Below are 19712 nucleotides of genomic sequence, written 5' to 3' on the forward strand. Positions count from 1 at the left end.
ATTTTTTTTTAGAAAATTCCACATCCTTATAGGTGGGAACTTGAAACTTTTCTATCACGATTCTATTCAAGGTTAGAATATATACATATATATTTATATCACCTTTGTTTACGGCACCATTTCAACTAGTATGGGTAAGACGGCCGTAGCGGGGGCAAGGGTTCTGCAAGTTCTGCCCTCACTGGTATTCGGAGTGTGGACTTGCAGCAGCAATTCAATTCAATTCGATTTTATTCGAGAAAAAACATAACACAAATATCAATAATAAAAAAGATCCTAGAAGATGACTTGTTAAGAACCTAAAAAAGAAAAAATTAAAGCAACACTGAAAAAAATAGAAGAATAAAACATGGGTAATTAAAACAAATTGGTTAATAATGGAAAGATTAAATTATATTATCAAGTTTTTTTACGTTTTTATGCAGTTTGCAGAAACTTGTGGCTAGTTCAACACTGGAGGGTATTTTATTCCATTGAATAATAGATTTGTAAATGGGAGATTGCTGGGCAGCACTAGAAACGCATTTAGGAATTTTAAAGGATCTATTGGATGAACGGAGACAGTGGGCTTCCGAATTGTTAATATTATAATAGGTTAGTAGTTGAAGTGGAAGATTATTGTGGAAAGCAGAGTAAGCAAGCGATAAGTTTAGTTTTTGTATGATTTGATCAAGTGGAGCTATGCCAAAATCTGAATACAAATCACGGGTTCGATATAGACGGGGAAGCCGAAAAACTGCTTTAATGGCACGGTTTTGGGCAAATTTGAGTTTTTTAGTGAAGGACCATTTTTTATTTCCCCAAACTGATCCGCAATAAGAAAAGTAAGGAAAAATAAAGGAATAATAGAGGGTAACTAGGATATCACGAGGAAGAAAATAATTCAAATGGTTAATCATAGCTACTTGTCTCAAAATCATTGCTGTGATGTAAGAAATATGATTAGAGAATGACAAGCATGAGTCAATAAATACACCAAGAAACTTGGCAATCTCCACTTGTGGGAGGATGTCGGAGGAGTATCTAAGACCAAGAGCAGGTTGAATTATGTCTTTGTTGAAGGGGGTTCTGAATAATACTATTTGACTTTTTTTTGCTATTAATAGTCATGTTATTCGTAAGGCACCACACCTGGACTCTGTTCAGAAGGACTTGGGCAGAGGTTATTGCCGATGGTAAATTGGAGCCAGTGATGAAGAAGTTGCTGTCATCAGCAAATAATACAGGATACACTGAAGGGCCCAGTGTATAACTGTATAACCAGTATGGGTATAACAAGTGTACTGTCCATGGGGCGTAAGTGCCACGGCATGGGAATGTGACCTCAAGCCCAAATTCTTCTTCTAAAAATCCTGCTTTACCATATATATATATATATATATATATATATATATATATATATATATATATATATATATATATATATATATATATATATATATATATATATATATATATATATATATATATATATATATATATATATATATATATATATAGTATAAATATAAATATATATATATATATATATATATATATATATATATATATATATATATATATATATATATATATATATATATATATATATATATATATATAAATTTTTTTCTTAGGGTCTTTAACTGATGACAAACTATTGCTGGAATGGAAAAAAGGGAAAGAAATAGAATTTAATGACGAATACACCATGATAGAATTTTTCAAGATCAGCCACGACATAAGAACACTAACTAACACACGGCCAGACGGTAAGATCTGTGTTTTCTTTTAAAGTCACTTGTTTTGCATTTGTTAGAACTGATGCGTCCTCTCCTTTTTGTCCTTCTTCACTTTTAGTGGAGTTTCTGGAACATCATAGACAGCTTTTTGAGGGCCCATTTGAAATTAAATTGCAATTTCTAGTGTCATTTGTAATTAACTAAACATAATTTTTGAAAAGAAAATACAATTTTTGAGCAAAACTGCAGCTTCTTATACGAAATGAAATAAAACATGTATTTTCTGTTCATCTTCATATTCAAGGTGATGTAACATACATATCTTTTGAAAATTTGCTTTACTATGGCACATTTAAGTGATGCTATATTTGATTTTCTGTCATATTTGATAACATAAATATGTCATAATATGATATCACATTTAATATCATGTCATATTTGGTGTCTTTAATATGATGTCATATTTAAGGGATTCCACTTCATTAGTCTGTGTGGTTTCTTTTTTTGTTATACTCAAACTAAAAAAACGAAGGCTTGTTTCTGTATTTGATATATGAAGGTTTCACTAACAAATAAAATGGATATTATATTTTGACTGATGCATACAGTGAACTCACCTCATAATCAGTAAACAACACTTGTTAACAAAATTGGGTCGAGAGAGCGGTCTAGACGTGAGAATAAACGACAAGCAGCTGAATAACGTAAAAGTCAAGCAAATTTAAAATTTATTGTAAGTAATGACTACCAAAACTCTTAAAAATCAGCTAAATTGGTTTCTTATACTGATTCCAAATATAAAAATCATTAAAATAATTTTAATTATAAATATGTGAATAAATGCTGTCGAATCCAGAGTTTAAAATTGGAAATATACCAAGAGGACGACCCAAAAAACGCAAATTCACATTTATTGAAAATGATACGTCTTTGGTTATAACTTTCTTTGTAAATATCCTTTTTATTAGGGTTAATGAATAGGATAAATATCCTAAGAAAAATTAAGCTAATAAAAGGATTAAATCTCCATTTTATTAACTCTGGTAAAGCAAAATTGTTAAGGTGATAGTGTTAGATTTTCTTTTTAATGTCCATTTATGTTCTGTTAAATAGCTATATTTAACCAAGGCACTCTGTTTGAAAGGAATTGTCCTAAAAACTTTTGAAGGAGCTCATTTGATTAGTGATTCAAAGTTCTTGTGCCTTTTTTTAGAGCAAAAAGTGATTTGAAGCCCCGTGTGTGTGTTTGGATTCTTTTGTGTGTTTATGGTATTTTGTTTGTGCGTGTCTGTACAAATATAAAACCCACTTATTTTTTTTAGTTTTTCCTTCCTATTGTATGGAAATTCCTGTAAGAGATATTTTCTTCTCGTCCAAGAACGTTAACGTCTTGTAGCATATTATTTTATCAATTCATTTAGCTGACAACTTCATTTGTCAATATTTATTCAGAATGTTTGATTTTATATTTATAGGTCAGAAATACAGCATGCTTGATTTCGAGATCTACATTGGTCGAGAATATGGTTTCTTTGTTATAGATTTTTATGTGCCAGGAGTAATTATTGTTTTCATGTCTTGGGTGGCATTTTGGATAGACCCTGCATCAATCCCTGGAAGAATTAATATAGGTAAGTTGTGTTATGCAGAATTTACACTTAGTTTCAAAAGAAAAATGTAATACTTGTTGCCCATTTTCATGTCTTGGGTGGTGTTTTGGATAGACCCTGCATCAATTTGCGGAAGAATTAACATAGGTAAGTTGTCATGTGAAGAATGTACGCTTAGTTTCAAAAGAAAAATTTAATGAAAAAAAAATTTCTTTCGCTATATATTTTTTCGCTATATTATTATTTTTCGCTTTCACTATATAATTTTTCTTTCGCTACCTATGGTGATTATGTTGCAGCATGTTTTCAGCCGTGACTAACGGCTACATAGTGATTATGTGGCTACGCAGCATGCATTCTAAAAGGAAACAAAATTTATTAGGACCCTAGTATCAGGAGTGGGGGGGACTAGAGGAGATGAATTTAGTTTTATACGGATGGAAAACTAGCAATCGTAGGAACCTGGTACCATATGCCTTATATATCTTCGTACCTTATGGGTTTCAACTTATACCTCAACTTTCGGCTTGAATTAGCATTTGTACAGGATATTATCTCAATAGCGGCTTAGTTTAATTTTACATAAATTTATTCAGTACAATAAGTGGTTTCTTAAAATTATGAACATTTGCCAAAACTCTATTGTTACACTGAGTCCTTCCTCTTATCCAAGGCAATTTCTGTTCGATTTAGGTTTTAATCTCTTTAAATGAATTCATCAATTCGTCAATCCATCAATTCGTATTGTACTGATGCTTATTGTGGTAAAAAAGGTAATGAAAATGGTACTTGTTAATAATACGGAACACACTCAAGAATTACGCTTAGGTTAAATTTTACATAAATTTATTCAGTACAATAAGTGGTTTCCTAAAATGAGTCCTTCCTTATCCAAGGCAATATCTATTCGATTTAGGTTTTAATATCTTTAAATGAATTCATCAATTCGTCAATCCACCAATTTGCATTGTACTGATACTTATCAAGGAGGCACACTTGTGCCTCTATAAAGAGGCGACCCACCACAATGTTAAGTGATTTCAGGTCCTAGAGGTCGCAGAGAGACGGCGGTAATTGCATTTTGTAGCCCAAGCTCAAACTAAGAAACTTGCAAAATTTCATCCTCCTCCGACTTTATCTTCATGGGGTAAACTGGGCCGGAAGTTTCGACCCTCCCACCACAGCCCCCCTTTAACGTTGTCTGATTGGGCTGAAATTTAGAGGTTAAACTTTCCTAGGGCCCGGAAGCTTATCCTCGAAATTTCAGCTCAATCCGATCACTCCTTCCCTGTTTTCAAAAAACCAAATATAGCCACTTAAAATTCATCATCATTTCTTTGTTTTTCTTATCCACGCCTACAGGCCACAGTTGGCAACTGATCCGGGTAAATGAGGACTCATTCGAAGCAGAATTCGACCTATTAGGGACTTTTGATATTTTCAGACCGAAAAAAGTATCCCCCGAATTTACATTTACGAAAAACCTCGTTTTCCTATAATAGCCCATGTTAATTTTTCCCACCACAACCCCCCTTTAACGTTGTCTGATCGGGCTGAAATTTAGAGGATGAGCTTTCCTGAGAGTTGGGAGCTTATCCTCGAAATTTCAGCTCAATCTGATCACTCCTTCCCTGTTTTCCAAAAACCAAATATCAAGTTTTGTGGGAATTTGCTTGCGTCGAAAATAGATTCCATTTACTAAAAAACAATTACAATTGTGTCTCTTTAGGCCAGCGGTTGATACTCCAGATTGACAGGCGGAAAACCCGGGTTCGATTCACCGTCAGAGGAAATTTTTTATATACTGAATTTAAACTTTAAAAAAGAAACTCAGTTTCTTTTTTAAATTACTTGAAAAAAATTACGTTTTCTAAAGAGTTAAAGAGGCTGAGTTACAAGGTCGAGCCTTAAAACGTACAGGGATTAGGAGGCACAGTTAGGGGGCTGTTAAAGAGGCTGAGTCAAAAGTTCGAACCTTAAAACGTACAGGGATTAGGAGGCACCCTGTACGACGTGATTTGAGTATTCAGGAATTAAAAGCCTTAACACAAGAATGTTGAAGAGCGGGGGGTTTGGGGGGCGGCAGCCCACCAACTTTAACTCCTGACACGATCAGCTAACAGTTAGTCAAGCAATAATAAGTAATAGACTGTACAAAAACGTGCAGAAATTATTTGAAAAAAACTACGTTTTCTAAAGAGTTAAAGAGGCTGAGTTACAAGGTCGAACCTTAAAACGTACAGGGATTAGGAGGCACAGTTGGGGGGCTGCCGCCCCCAAAACCCCCCGCTTTCGCAGCCTTTAAATAAAAAAGAAAAAGTTCTTTAAACTGAAAGTAAGGAGCGACATTAGATCTTAAAACGAACAGAGATTATTCCGTATATGAAAGAGGCTGTGCCCTCCTCAACGCCTCGTTCTTTACGCTAAAGTTTGACTCTGTCTCGCAACTTTATTTTTTAAAACAATAAAAAACTTTAGCGTAAAGAGCTAGGCGTTGAGGAGGGCACAGCCTCTTTCATATACGGAATAATTTCTGTTCGTTTTAAGATTTAATGTCGCTCCTTACTTTCAGTTTAAAAAACTTTTTTTTTATTTAAAGGCTGCGAAAGCGGGAGGTTTGGGGGGCGGCAGCCCCCCAACTGTGCCTCCTAATCCCTGTACGTTTTAAGGCTCGACCTTGTAACTCAGCCTCTTTAACTCTTTAGAAAACGTAGTTTTTTTCAAATAATTGTGATAAAGAAGATAATGAAAAGGGTACTTGTTAATAATACGGAACACACTCAAGAATTACGCTTAGGTTACATCTCAGGAAACAAGTTTCATAGCAAAAAAACAAGTTACGGATGATACAATGCACTGGACTTGCATAATTTGGGCTATATATTTGGACATTAGGGGGTGGCTTAGGTTTGGGGCGCTCTCCAAACACTTTACCTAAAAAAAAAATAAAATAAATGCTTATTTCTTTAAAAAGACAATTTTAACCCCCCAACCACCCGACCCCTAAGCTTGGCAGGCGGTTAGGACGGTCCGGTGAAGTTTCTGACCTGCGCGGGAATCCGGCCTACGTTCTGCCTCTCCTAGAGGAGAACGAAAAAGTTGAAATTTCAAAGAAGAAGTAAGGGTTTTATTTGAAAGAAACCAACACATTAACAACAAACTCGAAATTTACAAGTTTGTATTTATAACTACATATTAATGTAGATATGTTTCGTGCCCCTTTTTATTTTCCCAGTTAAGTCGCTTTTATAGAATTTTCGGTGGTTGTTTATTATAGCAATCGAAACCCAAATTAAAAAAGCAATTTATATAGTTTTTTTTTTAAACAAATGGCTTAGTGTGAAAATATTAACAATTGACACTGAGGCGAAAGTAATAACTCTTGGTCATTTTTATACTACATTAGGGGAGACCCGCCCACGTTCAGCACTTTTTTAGAAAATAATTTTTTTCTACTATGCTTGTCAACCTACAGTAAACTTTTTCCCACCAAAATGTACCTACACATTCAGGACATCAAGCAAAATTTTGATTTTTTTTTAGCCTATCAGTTATAGCCATAATTCAAAGAAAAATGACCTTGGTCAGATATGGCAAACCTGTACGACCCCAGTACAGCTTGGCCATCCCCCGGTTCTGGTTCGCCAAGCATTGAAAACCACTTTTAAAAAAATCAGAAGAGCCATTCTCATTTAAGAATATGTTTAATACTCATCAGCTATTGGTATAAGAAAATTTAATACAGGTAACTCGTATCATATTTGTCTGATCATTTTATTTTGTATGCGAAAAGATCGACACCAAATGTCAGCTTTTCTGATTGCCTTTTAGTCCCTCCGCATGAGACGGGTTGATCAAGTTTAATTTCCACTGATTGTCTCTCTACAAAAGCCTGTTCTTCTGTATAAACAAACTCGTTTGGTTTAACCTTTTTGAGAAATTTGACATCAAGATCATCACCATTGATTTCTAGCACTGACGCAATATAGTATGTTTTCCCGCTTCTTTTCCCATCGATTCCAGTGAGAATGAAATCACCGACTGTAATCTCTCCAGATATTTCAGTTTCAGCCTCGACATCGCCAACATTCAGACTCTCGTCACTGCAACAATCAGAATCAACTACAAAATCTTCAGAGCAGCTTTCATACTCAACTGCTTCGCGAAACAGCTTCCTTTTTGGAAATTTATATTGCTTCGCAACTGTCTTGCTTAGTTTCTTCATTTCTAGCACTTTTTGTTTCTTATTTTTCTTTTCCACCTCTTGCTGAATTCTTTCTTTTACTGGAGTATGTGTTAGGATTTCTGTTTTCTTTCTATTTGCAGTTCTTCTTTTCTGCTTCCTGGGGGATCCTTTCGGCAATGGGAAAAGATCTATAATTTCTGAATAGCTATCGTTAACAGATATTGTAGCAGGCAGCTGTTCTGGACACGAGTTTCTCAGGGGTGGTTCACTTGCACATGGTGCTTCTGAATATCGTGCAGAGTTACCTTCTGAGCTGAAAGGGGCCAGTGGTGGTACTTCTGGTCTATCGGAAACGGATGAACTTAGGCATTCCTGGTCTTGAAAAATTTCTGGGTTGAATGGATGAATTCGTGTGCAGCGGAACCCGCTGATTATGCTTTCTTGAGTAACAGCCTTGAAGTAAGATGAGCCAAGAATTTCTGCAACATTAGCAATGGCTATAGTTTTGCATTTGTTTCTGCTCATAAAAGCTGCGGCTTCTCGATTGTAGTATGCCTTAATCGGAAACATAACGGAGCGATTAAGAGGCTGCAGTTTATGAGTCGTATGTGGGGGCATGGTTAAAAGATTAACACCATTCTCCTTAGCCAGCTCAAGCGGATCGCTAGAATATCTGGTAATATGATTGTCCAAAATAAGAAGAACTGGTTTTGATTTTGTCGGTTTTACATGACTAATAAAGTGGTTCAGCCAAATGACAAAGAGCTCGGTCGTCATCCATCCAGAAGCTTTTTCATTTCCGAATCCAATGGTCCCTGGTGGAGCTCCCTTTAGTAGGATCTCAGGGCACGTTTTTCTGGGAAAAATCATCATTGGAGGAACTGTATTTCCAATAGCGCTAACACAGATACAAAGCGTGATATTCTGCCCTCTTTCACCAGACGTTACCTTTCCGACTTGCCTTTAGCCCTTTTCAGCAATGACATTGTCTGGCTTGTGAACAGTCGATAATCCTGTCTCATCGACGTTCCAAATATTTTCTGGGCTAAAGCAGTGACGATCGTATAGAGTCCGAAGATTGTTAAAGAACTGCTGAACTGTAAAGCGGTTGAATGCAGTAGCCCTTCCCAGACTGGTAGCTTCTGCCTGTCGGATTGTAAGCTCGGGGTGTCGCTGCATAAACCCCCGATACCAATCCTCTCCCGCAGCTTGATTTTTCTCACCACAAGTCCATGAATCTGGAATTTTAAGCTGCTTCGACATGGCGTATTTGTAACAAAGTTGACGTAGCTCGAGTGGTCATAGTCCATAATGCATATTGCATATTATTTGCAGGTATTTGACAAGAGCCCGTTCTTGTTCGTCGGTAAAAATTCTACGAGTGGCGTATCGTGGTGAAAAAAAGAGAGAGAGGCAAACTTCTAACCTCCAGGCCGTTCTTGCTGATTCTTTTCACATAATCTTGTAAGGTGCCACGAGGAATCTGGTATTTTCTTGAGGCTGTTGCCTTTGGAACTTGCTTCTCAATGACTTCTAGCACAGCTTCACGAAGCAGTTCTGGTTCAGTCGTACCTTTTTTCCTTTTTGTAGCAGGCTTTGGCGTTCGCATGATGTCTGAAAACAAAAGAAAATATACTATTAATAAAATACAGAATAGTGCACCAATATGCTTGATATAACATTGAAGACTTTTGCAAAAGAAGTTTAGCCTACATATCCAGTATTAAATTTTTCAATGTTTTCAGCCTTGTCTTTTGTCATGATGTATAACCTACTTATTTTGTCAATGAAGAAACATTGACTGCTTCAAACTTTTAAAATATGTTAGTTGGATTGCCCAGTTTGTTTTTATCAGAAATATGATGTGTTCTGAACTTGAAAGATCAAATAAAATTTCAAGAGGTCTTTTTTACGTAGTAACCTCAAGGTAATACATTTCGTCTCAATATTCTTCGTCGAATGTTACATGAACATAACAACCTCTTAAATTTCGAATCAATGTCGCAACTTCTGGGCGTGCAAATTGACTCAATCCAATTGTTTTTATCGTATTATTATTGCCAGTAACAACTCTTCATTTAGATGGGCTAGTAAAATACATAATATTACAATTAAAATACATAATATTTCTGAAAAATATATAACTAGTAAAATACGGAATAGTACAACAACACATAACAAACTACTACAATGAAAGCAAAATGAAAGCTCACCGGCCCTGGTTCATCAGCCATGGTTTGCCATACACTCGGCTGGCGACCCTGAGCAGGAAATTTGTGGTGAACGTGGGTAAAGGGTCATCTACATGAAGTTTTGATCTAATCTGTAATTCTTGATAGATGGCGCCAAATGCTTTTGAGGAGAGTGGTAGCATAAACTGAGAGATATATTAGGTAACAGACAATTACCAAATCTTTTCAAATAGCTCTTGAATAGCTTTTTTTCTAAGACATAAAATATAGCATTCTGCAGGAAAAAAATATACCAATTATTAAAAAAATTTACTTACAACTGAAGGCAAATTCTCTGCACTAATAAAGTATCACTAGTAGATGGCTATTCCATTGGCAAAGTTTCCTGGGTTTTGAACACTATGCGTTCGAGTAATTTTGAAATGACGAACCTGGGCCGTGCTGAAGGTGAGCTGGTCTCCCCTACTTCATGAATACAATTTTTTTTTAAATTAAAAATTGAAGCTTTAAATTTTTGAAATACAGACTCGAACATGAGAATTAGATCATAATTTTTGTTTTGTTTTTTTGTTTACAACAGAGCCTGGAACAACTGAAAAATGACAGTGATTTGAAATGCAACGTAGACCACTAAAATATTGATGACCAAACATTCCTAATCAGACATTTTTTATTGAAATGTTGAGTCCAACATTTTCAAACTTCCAAAAGAATTAGGCTACCACAAACCTTTTGCTGATGTTCATTCGAAAGAAGGATCAGTAGAACAACGTGTATTAGATCGCACTCTGTTTCTTTTAATGTATATTATTCCCTTGATCCACCCTTCAAAATTAGCCTAGGAAGCAGTTTTGGCATTAACTCAGACAGTTGAAAATGTCAGCCGAACAATAACAATACGGCCTAAATGAAACCTATCATTTAACTCTAGTGTCCATACTAAGTTCTAGCAGATATCTCAATACACCCAGTACTTTTACGCCCCTCTTGTACAACAAAAACAGTGTATGGTACGATAAGGGCCAAAGGTCTTCGAGTAAAATCTGTAGGAAAGCTAATTCATTCGAAAAATATTGAAAGGTTCATAGCTTTATAGGATATGCTGCCATGTAGTAACCCCATTATCTTCAATAGAGCCGTCCTAGTCGAGTGGTTAGCGCGCAAGACTTGATACCCTCTGTCCATGAGGACAGTGGTTCGAATCCCAGTGTTGCTAGTTGTTTGCTTTGAACGGTGTTCAGTTGCCTGACTGTGTAAGCTCATCCAGAGTCGAACTAAATGGGTACCTGACCAAATCTGGGGAATGTGAACATTGGTGCATATCCTGTGGAAAAGCACAGGATGGCTAATCCCCAGCCTCCCATCACACATCCAGGTTCAAGGGCCATGAAACAGAGATCAGCACCGCCAGCAGGGATTTTAAAAATAAAATCACCGAGAAAGGAAGAAAACGAAGACAATTAACAGCCAGTGAAAAAATTATGCCAATTTTTCGGTCAAGACCTCCGCTTGCCCATCCTCAGTGCAGAATAAAACTGATAAAATATAGAAAAATAAACCTTAAAATAAAAACACAAAACTAAAATTGGACGACTCTTTCTCAGTAGCGGTGAAAATGTAACTAAAAAAAAAAAAAAAACACAAGTCTGTATGGCATTTCAGAATTTCATTTTACGTAAAGCACTCTTAGCACTCTGACTGTCTGTTAATTGTCCTCGTTTTCTTCCTTTCTTCACTATTTTATTTTTATCATAATTAACCAGTATGGGCTCAGAAATTATTTATAGCAGGGATTTTAAAATCCAATGCCATACTCTTTACCTTAAATCTTTATTTCATCGTCTTTAATATGTTCATCCCTTCGTATCGATGAAACCACCTGTAATCAGCGTAAGTTCTTCTTTTCCAATAGGTTGTAATTTTTTTAATTTCATACCCTATCTCAAAGCCCTAAATCTGGCACAGGGGTGGCATCAAAGGTTTCAAAACGGGGTTTTAGACACACTATTTTAAACTCGTTCAGTAATGAAGGGTCAAAAAGGGAACACAGACAACGATTTTTTTTATGGCTTACGAACTAAATATTCAAATAATTAGTCAAGCGAAGCCAATAATTCTATATTTGACTAAAAAAAAATAGTTCGTTGATAGTTTTATGACTCCTTTTCTTACTGGTTTGTAAGGAATATATCCAATTAAAACGAATAAAGAAAATGAAAACCAGTGCCAGGGCTCGGCAAAATTTATTGATGCCGTCTAGCTCTTGTTTTTTTTTTGTGAACCTTAATTTTTTTTCAAATATTGAGATTTAAAACTTAATGAATTTAGCTTATCTGTTAAGAGTCTAGGAACAAGAGTCTAGCAAAAAAAAAAGGTAGTAAACAAAATACATTTTGAATGTTATCACTTTTTAATTTTAATAAAAAATTATAAAGACTGTAAGGAATAAATACCAGTATTTGTATATTAAATTATCAATCCACATTTTTTTTTTGTAATAAAGTGCAAATTATGTTTGGATCTTGAGAAGGCATGGTGGTGTCAGCCCTACTCATGTTAATTTCTGTTAGTGTTTTATTTGACTCGGTCATTTATTGTAGTTTCTGTTCTTTCTGGGCTTTATTTATTTATTGATGGTGGCTTGCGGCAGTTTTACACTTGTATGATTATTTGACTTGTTTTTCTGATCATCTCTGGTTTAATGGAGCTCTTTATTTTTCTTTAAACAGCTTATTTTGCGGAAAAAGTTTTTTAAATTCATTTTCAAGAAATTACATCCCTACTGGCATTGAATAAAGAGACTTCTTAAGAGTATTATAGCCTAAATTGACGCTACACATAGACTTTTTTTGCCTTTTTTACTTCCAAACAAAGAAACCGTAGATCAGATGTGCGTTGGCATGGGTATGTATTGCAATAAAACTGAAATGTTGGCACTAAGTGATTTAGTAACATCGATTAGATTTTCACTCAGTGTTTATCCACTAAGTGTTTTAATAACAGCATTAGATTGTTTTTTAAATAATGCCAGAAAATCTGGCTCCACTTCCACGTAAAAATCCCTCCTCCCCAGGGATTTATTCTCTAGACAATTTAAACCTGGTGAAAAATTACCCCGGACACTTACCGTTAAAATCTTCGCGCGTAAAATTGAATTGGCAAAGAGAAAGTAAGACATAGAAGAATTTCGTATAGGAATTCTAGTAAATTCTACCAGTGTAAAAATTCCCCTAAAAACTCCCCTCGTCAAGTAAAACTATCCCCGTGGAAAATCCCATCAGTAGAAAATTCGTCCTCCTCAACCGAAAAATTTATGCATACTTCCCAATAACAAATACTATATGTAAACAATGGACACATTTTGTAACATAAAAAAACTTCCCCAGGGACTGTGGGGGAGGAGTCAAGATATATCCAAAGGCATAGCTGTTTGGCCCTTAAACTGAACCTAGTGATAAGGAAAGGTTAAAAGAGTTAGTGATAAGGAATTTCACTAATGCATTTAGGGAGAAAGGGGCTGGGGAAGGGCTGGTTGCCTTCGATCACTTTTGAATCATAACTAATAAATAAAAAATAAACAATCCTTTTCAACTGAAAGTTGAAAGGGATTGTTTTCAAGCATAAAATGTGGCACGTATATGAGAGGGTTGTCCCCTTCTCAATACCTCACTCTTTACGCTAAAGTTTAAATTTTGTTCCAATAATTTAAGAATGACTCCTGAAGCACAAGGGCTGTTTAATTAGAATAATAAGCTTTTGTAATAGTTCTAAGAACTTTAGCGCTGAAGAATTTTGAGTTTTAATGTTGGACCTTACTTTCAGTTAACATGTTTTTTTTTTTAATTTCTGATGGTTTTTTTAATAATACCGAGAAATCTAGCTTTCCACCATGGACAATTCCCTTCTTCCACAAAAAATCCTCTATGGTAAGATCCTTTCACGTTAAACTTGATGAATTTTATATAGCTTTGATAAGCGTCAAAATTCGATGCTTTTTTTTTGTCTCTATTGCTACCAAGACTCAGTTTCTTAGAGTTTCTGTTACTACTGAGCCGAATCAGTCCTTATTTAATTTTCGTTAGGGATTGAAGGGACTATCAAACTCAGAACCATAGTTATTTGACATTAGGAATATTTTAATTAATATGGCTATCTCAAAGTTTTGACTAGATTTATTTGGGGAATTAAGGCGCGGGGGGGGGGGGGCTGATTACCCTTTTATCACTTTTAACTCTTAAAAAGGACACTAGAAAGTCTTTTTTCCGACCGAATGAGCCCCCTCCAATTTTTACATGAATATTATCGTAGGCAGCGCAATAGCGCTGCCTAAGTGAAGAGCGAAGCGGGCACAATATAGTATTTTTATTCTTGGGGGGGGGGGGGGTAGACCATGGCAATTCATATCGAAGGAATTGTCACAAAAACTTCAAACAGAGCTCTTTCGGTTGGAAATTGAAAGGGCTAGCGCCCTTTTTAATTGGCGGTAGTGATTGGAGGACAACTAGCCCCCCTCCCACACTCACCATTTCCCCAAAAACATCCAACCAAAATTTTCAGACAGCCATTTTGATCAACGTAGTTGAAACATCCGGAAATTTTGTGTTTGAGGATGACACTATCCTCAATATGAATTATTATTTGAAGGCAAGGGTTTGTAAGTTATGCTCTGGGGGATCATACGGTTTATATAGAAATGGTGATCGTGTAAAATTTGGAGAGGGCTTATTTGAAGGGGGATTGCTAATCAGAAGTTTTAGTGGCCTTTTTGAGATTCAGAGTATTGGGAGGGTGGATACCCCCCACACACCTCGTATTTCCCTGACATGCATCAGACAGAAATTTTTAGATGGCCATTTTTGTCGTAGAAACTTCGAAAAAGGCTCATTTTATTGGGAATTGAAAAGGCTAGTGCCCATTTTAACATTCCAAAGTGATTCTAGGGCAACGAGCTCCTCTCCCACGCTCACATCATTTTCCCAAACACATCCAATCAAAATTTTGAGATTGCCATTTTGTTCAACGTAGATGAAAGGTCCAGAAGTTATGTCTTTGAGGATGACAACCCTCCCAGAGCCCTCAGGGCAAGGACTATTAGTTATGCCCTGGGGGCATACAAGGTATATACAGAAAGGGTGATCATATTAACTTCAGAGGGGGCTCGTTGGATTGATAATCAGAAGTTCTAGTGCCCTTTTAAGATTCAGAGTGATCGTACGGTGGAGACACCCCCACACACCTCGTATTTTCCCAAAATGCATCTGATAGAAACTTTGCGATGGCCATTTGTTGTCGTAGAAACTTCGAAAAGAGCTCGTTTGATCGGAAATTGATAGGACTAGTTCCTTTTTTAATAGTCGAAAGTGATTGGAGGCTCATTGAATTGGTAATCAGAAGTTTGTGTACCCTTTTTAAGATTCGGAGTGATCGGAGGGTGGATCCCCCCCATCTCACACCTATTATTTTCCGGTAATGCATCTGGTAGAAATTTTGAAATTGCAATTTGTTGTCGTAGAAGCTTTGAAATGAGCTCATTCAATTGAAAATTGAAAGGAATAGTGCCCTTTTTAATAAAAATATAAATGTTTTTACTTGTATAACTTTAATAAATCAAATAATAATAACATTTTGATTACTAAATATCAGCATATGTATATTAAACTAACAATGCAGATTCATTTGTATTTTTTTCAGTAAAGTGCAAATTAAGTTCTGGCCATGGGAAGGCAAATGGTTTTTGAGCCCTACTCATGTTAATTTCTGCTCTTTTTTAGTTTGAATCGGTTATTTATTGTAATTTCTGTTCGTTTTGGGTTTCAATTATTTATCAATGCTGATTTGTGGTTGTTTCACGCTTGGTATATTATTTGAATTTATTTTTGCTCATTTTTGGTTTAATGGAGTTCTTTACTTTTCTTTGAAAAACTTATTTTATGGAAAAAGTTTTTTGATTAATTTCTGTTTGTTTTATATTGACATAGTCTCTTCAGGGGAAAAGAAAATAATGCTTTATATCTTTTCGTTTTTTAAGACTTTATAGTTTGGCCTGCTATTTGTATGCTGGGGGAAAATTTTCAGCAATTTTTAACAAAATACACACTTTTAAAAATCTGGACACAAATGGCAGTGTTTAATTTAGTTTCATACCTCCTCTAGTTGACCTGAAATAGAAAATTTGATACCATTTGCAAAAAAATCTGTTTACTTTCTTTGATAGCTTGGATATTTTGATTTGGTTAAATTTTAAGAGCAGAAATAGCCCCGAAAGTTTGAACATATTCCCTCAGTCGTTCTTGGGATACTGCTGAGATGCCTAAATGGGAATTAGAATTAACACAGTGCATTTTGATTTAATCTTAAGGCAACATTTAGTTTTAAAACATAATGAGCAAATGGGACGGTGGGCGTGGGAAGAGGACTAGTTGCCCTTCAATTACTTTCGCCTATTAAAAAGGGCATTCGCCCTTTCTGTTTTCAATCGAATGATCCTTTTTCGAAGTTCCTACGACAACTCCTTTGATACGAAGTGCCCTTGTCTAAGAAAAAAAAAATAATAATACATTGTACCCACATCGATCTTTACTGCAAAAATATAAAACCTTCCAATCACTTTTGACCGTTAAAAAGGGCAATAGCCCTTTCAATTTCCAGTTGAATGAACCCTTTTTGAGTTTCTATGACAATGCTTTCTATAAACACCTTATATACCCCAATGACGTAAATTACAGCCCTTGCCCTGAAGGCTCGGAGGGGGATGTAATCCTCAAAGACCAAATTTCCAGAACTTTCAACTACGTTAAACAAAACGGCTATCTCAAAATTTTGATTGGATATGTTTGGGGAAATGGTGGCGGTGAGAGGGGTATTAGTTGCTCTCCAATCACTTTTAACTATTAAAAAAGGCACTAGCCCTTTCAATTTTCAATCGAATGAGCCCTTTTGATGTTTCTACGACAACGAGTTCTATGAAAACCTAATATGGCCCCAGGGCATAACTTACAACCCTTACCCTGAGGGCTGGGGGGTTGCAATCCTCTAAGACCTAATTTCCAGAACTTTCAACTACATTGAAGCAACTTGCTATCTCAAAATTTTGATTGGATGTGTTTGGGGAAATGGTAGGCATGAGAGGGGGGTTAGTTTCCTTCCAATCACTTTCGACTATAAAAAAGGGCACTAGCCCTTTCAACTTCCAATCAAATGAGATCTATTTGAAGTTTCTACGACAACACTTTATATAAGAACCTTATATGTCCCCAGGGCGTAACTTACAACTTTTGCCCTGAGGGATGTGGGGGGTTGCCATCCTCAAAGACCTAATTTCCAGAACTTTCAACCAAGTTGAACAAAATGGCTATGTCAAAATTTTGATTGGATTTGGTTGGGGAAGAGGTGGGCGTGAGAGGGGGGTTAGTTGTCCTCCGATCACTTTCGACTATTAAAACGGACGCTAGCTCTTTGAATTTCCAATCGAGTGAGCTTCTTTTGAAGTTTCTAAGACAATGCTTTCTATAAAAAATATTTTATGCCCCCAGGGCATAACTTAAAACCCTTGCCCTTTGGGCTGTGCGTGAGTTTCCTCCTCAAAAACATTATTTCTATCTGGAAATCAACTACGCTGAACAGAATGGCTATCTTAAAATTTTTATTGGATGCGTTTGCGGAAATGATGGGCGTGGAAGGGGTGTTAGTTGCCCTCCAATCACTTTCGACTATTAAAAAGGGCACTAGCCCTTTGAATTTTCAATCGAGTGAGCTTTTTTTGAAGTTTCTACGACAATGCTTTCTATAAAAATCTCATATGCCCCCAGGGCATAACTTACAGCCCTTGCCCTGAGGGCTGTGGGGGAGTGTCCTCCTCAAAAAAATTATTTCTATCTGGAAATCAACTACGCTGAACAGAATGGCTATCTTATAATTTTGATTGGATGGGTTTGCGGAAATGATGGGCGTGGAAGGGGTGTTAGTTGCCTTCCAATCACTTCCGACTGTTAAAACGGCAGAAGCCACTCTAATTTCCGATCGAATGAGCCCTTTTTCAAGTTTTTACCACAACTCCTTTGATACAAAGTGCCCTGGTCTAAGGAATAAAAAAATAATACATTGTGTCAACATCGTTCTTAACTTAGGCAGCGCGGTTGCGATGTCTGTGATTTTTCCAAATAAAACACTCACTTGGCCGTTGATCCTGCTGCTGGAAAAGTGAATAAAGAAATTTGATAATTGAAAATTTGATAATTTTGTTGTTTGATGCATCATCAGTATACCTCTACTGGATGTGCCATTGGGGAATACCCTCTTATACCAACAAGATTACCAACACCTCTGTGTGTAAAAATACAAAGCGGCTACTCATTAACAATAGAATCACTAATAACCGATAGTGTTATCTACACGATACAAATGGGTGAAGGCTGCCTCTCTCAGGGTGTGGGGTCTCATTCTGCCCATCATAAGAAGATGTGGACGACAAAAGACAAAACTAGGCCGATGCCTTGAGAAGGATGCTCCACAGTCTAAATGGTCATTTAAAGATATTTTATCTATGGCACAAGAGAGGTCCTCGTGGAGAAGCACCATTATCACTTTGTGTGCAAGCCGGCGAGAGAAGAGCTAAGTTTAAGTCTAAGTAGTAACGAGTTGATTCACGCCCTACCTCGTCGAAACTAGCCTCAGACCTAACCAAATCTGACCTGTTTTGTGAGACAACTTTCACCAAAGTCATTCTGGTTCAACGAGTTTTACCTTCCTTGTATATGGTCTTACATATTTTAGGATTGGTGAACGAGACGGAACTGGTAGCGATGAAGCTGAAGTCACAAAAGACAAAACATTGTGCTGGTTGGGATTGGAAAAGTGACTGGCAATTTTCACCAGGGTTTTCCATGTTTTAACATGGGTAAACAGTAGCTAATGCCCAGCAGTGAGGTTTAGCCTCATAGCCCTGACCTCTGTGTCGGTGTCTTTCTGTAGATCAAAATTTTTTCTCTTCATACTTCAAAATTCTTGACTTTTTCTTAGTGATCCAAATCACTATGATTGGGATCCCACTTCTTCTAAGGTGTCAAGTACAGTCTTTTAATTCGCAAATAGTTTCTTTTGCATGGTTTGGAAAAGAACCAGCAATAAAATCATACCACAGAAAGAGAAAGAAAGAGATATAAAGAGTGAGGAAGAAAGAAAGAGAGGAATAGAGAGACAGGGAGAGTGTGTGTGATTATCGAGGTTATGCAAACCATAAAATGACCATAGGAAATACAAAAATCAACCAGAAGTAAGCAATCCCAAGATTACTGCCGCTTTAGAAACTGTATATCTTCGAATATTTTCGAAAATATTGATTTTACCAATTTCTTCCAGCGGAACTTTACTGTCGCTACCACTCATGGAACTTTCCCACTGGACTTCGAAACTTTTTGAAGTTTCTACGACAACATGTTCTATAAAAACTTTATATGCCCCCAGGGCATAACTTACGACCCTTGTACTGAGGGCTGTGGGGGGGTTTTCATCCTCAAGAACCTTATTTACAGAATTTAAAACTACGTTGAATAAAATGGATATCTCCAAATTTTGATTGGATGTGTTCGGGGAAAAGGTGGGCACAAGAGGGGGGTTATTTGCCCTCCAATCACTTTTAAATATTAAAAAGGGCACTAGCCGTTTGAATTTCTAATCGAATGAGTTTTTTTTGAAGTTTCTAACACAACGCCTTCTATAAAAACCTTATATGCCCCCAGGGCATAACTTACAACCCTTACCCTTAAGGCTGTGGGGGAGTGTCCTCCTAAAAAAATTAATTTCTAACTGGAATGCAACTACGCTGAACAAAATGGATATATGAAAATTTTGATTGGATATGTTTGGGGGAATGATGGGCTTGGGGGGGCTAGTTGCCCTCCAATCACTTTCAAATATTAAAAAGAGCACTAGCCCTTTGAATTTCCAATATAAAGAGCCTTTTTAGAGGTTTCTATGACAACGCCTTCGGTAAAAACCTTATATG

At 36.3% G+C, this 19712-nt stretch overlaps 1 protein-coding gene across 1 annotated transcript in view; it reads left to right on the top strand.

Annotated features, from left to right (window-relative positions):
• The window catches only part of LOC148939197 (pH-sensitive chloride channel 2-like), a 79534-nt gene that overhangs the window by 33385 nt on the left and 26437 nt on the right, over positions 1-19712 (top strand). The window contains exons 5-6 of the mRNA XM_089106649.1: positions 1617-1751; positions 3197-3352. Coding sequence (XP_088962775.1) covers positions 1617-1751; positions 3197-3352 — 291 coding nt within the window. The remainder of the gene's footprint in view (positions 1-1616; positions 1752-3196; positions 3353-19712) is intronic.

This window comes from Artemia sp. Qi Xiang Cuo, chromosome 21, assembly GCF_049724085.1.
Source record: "Artemia sp. Qi Xiang Cuo chromosome 21, ASM4972408v1, whole genome shotgun sequence".
NCBI lineage: Eukaryota > Metazoa > Arthropoda > Branchiopoda > Anostraca > Artemiidae > Artemia > Artemia sp. Qi Xiang Cuo.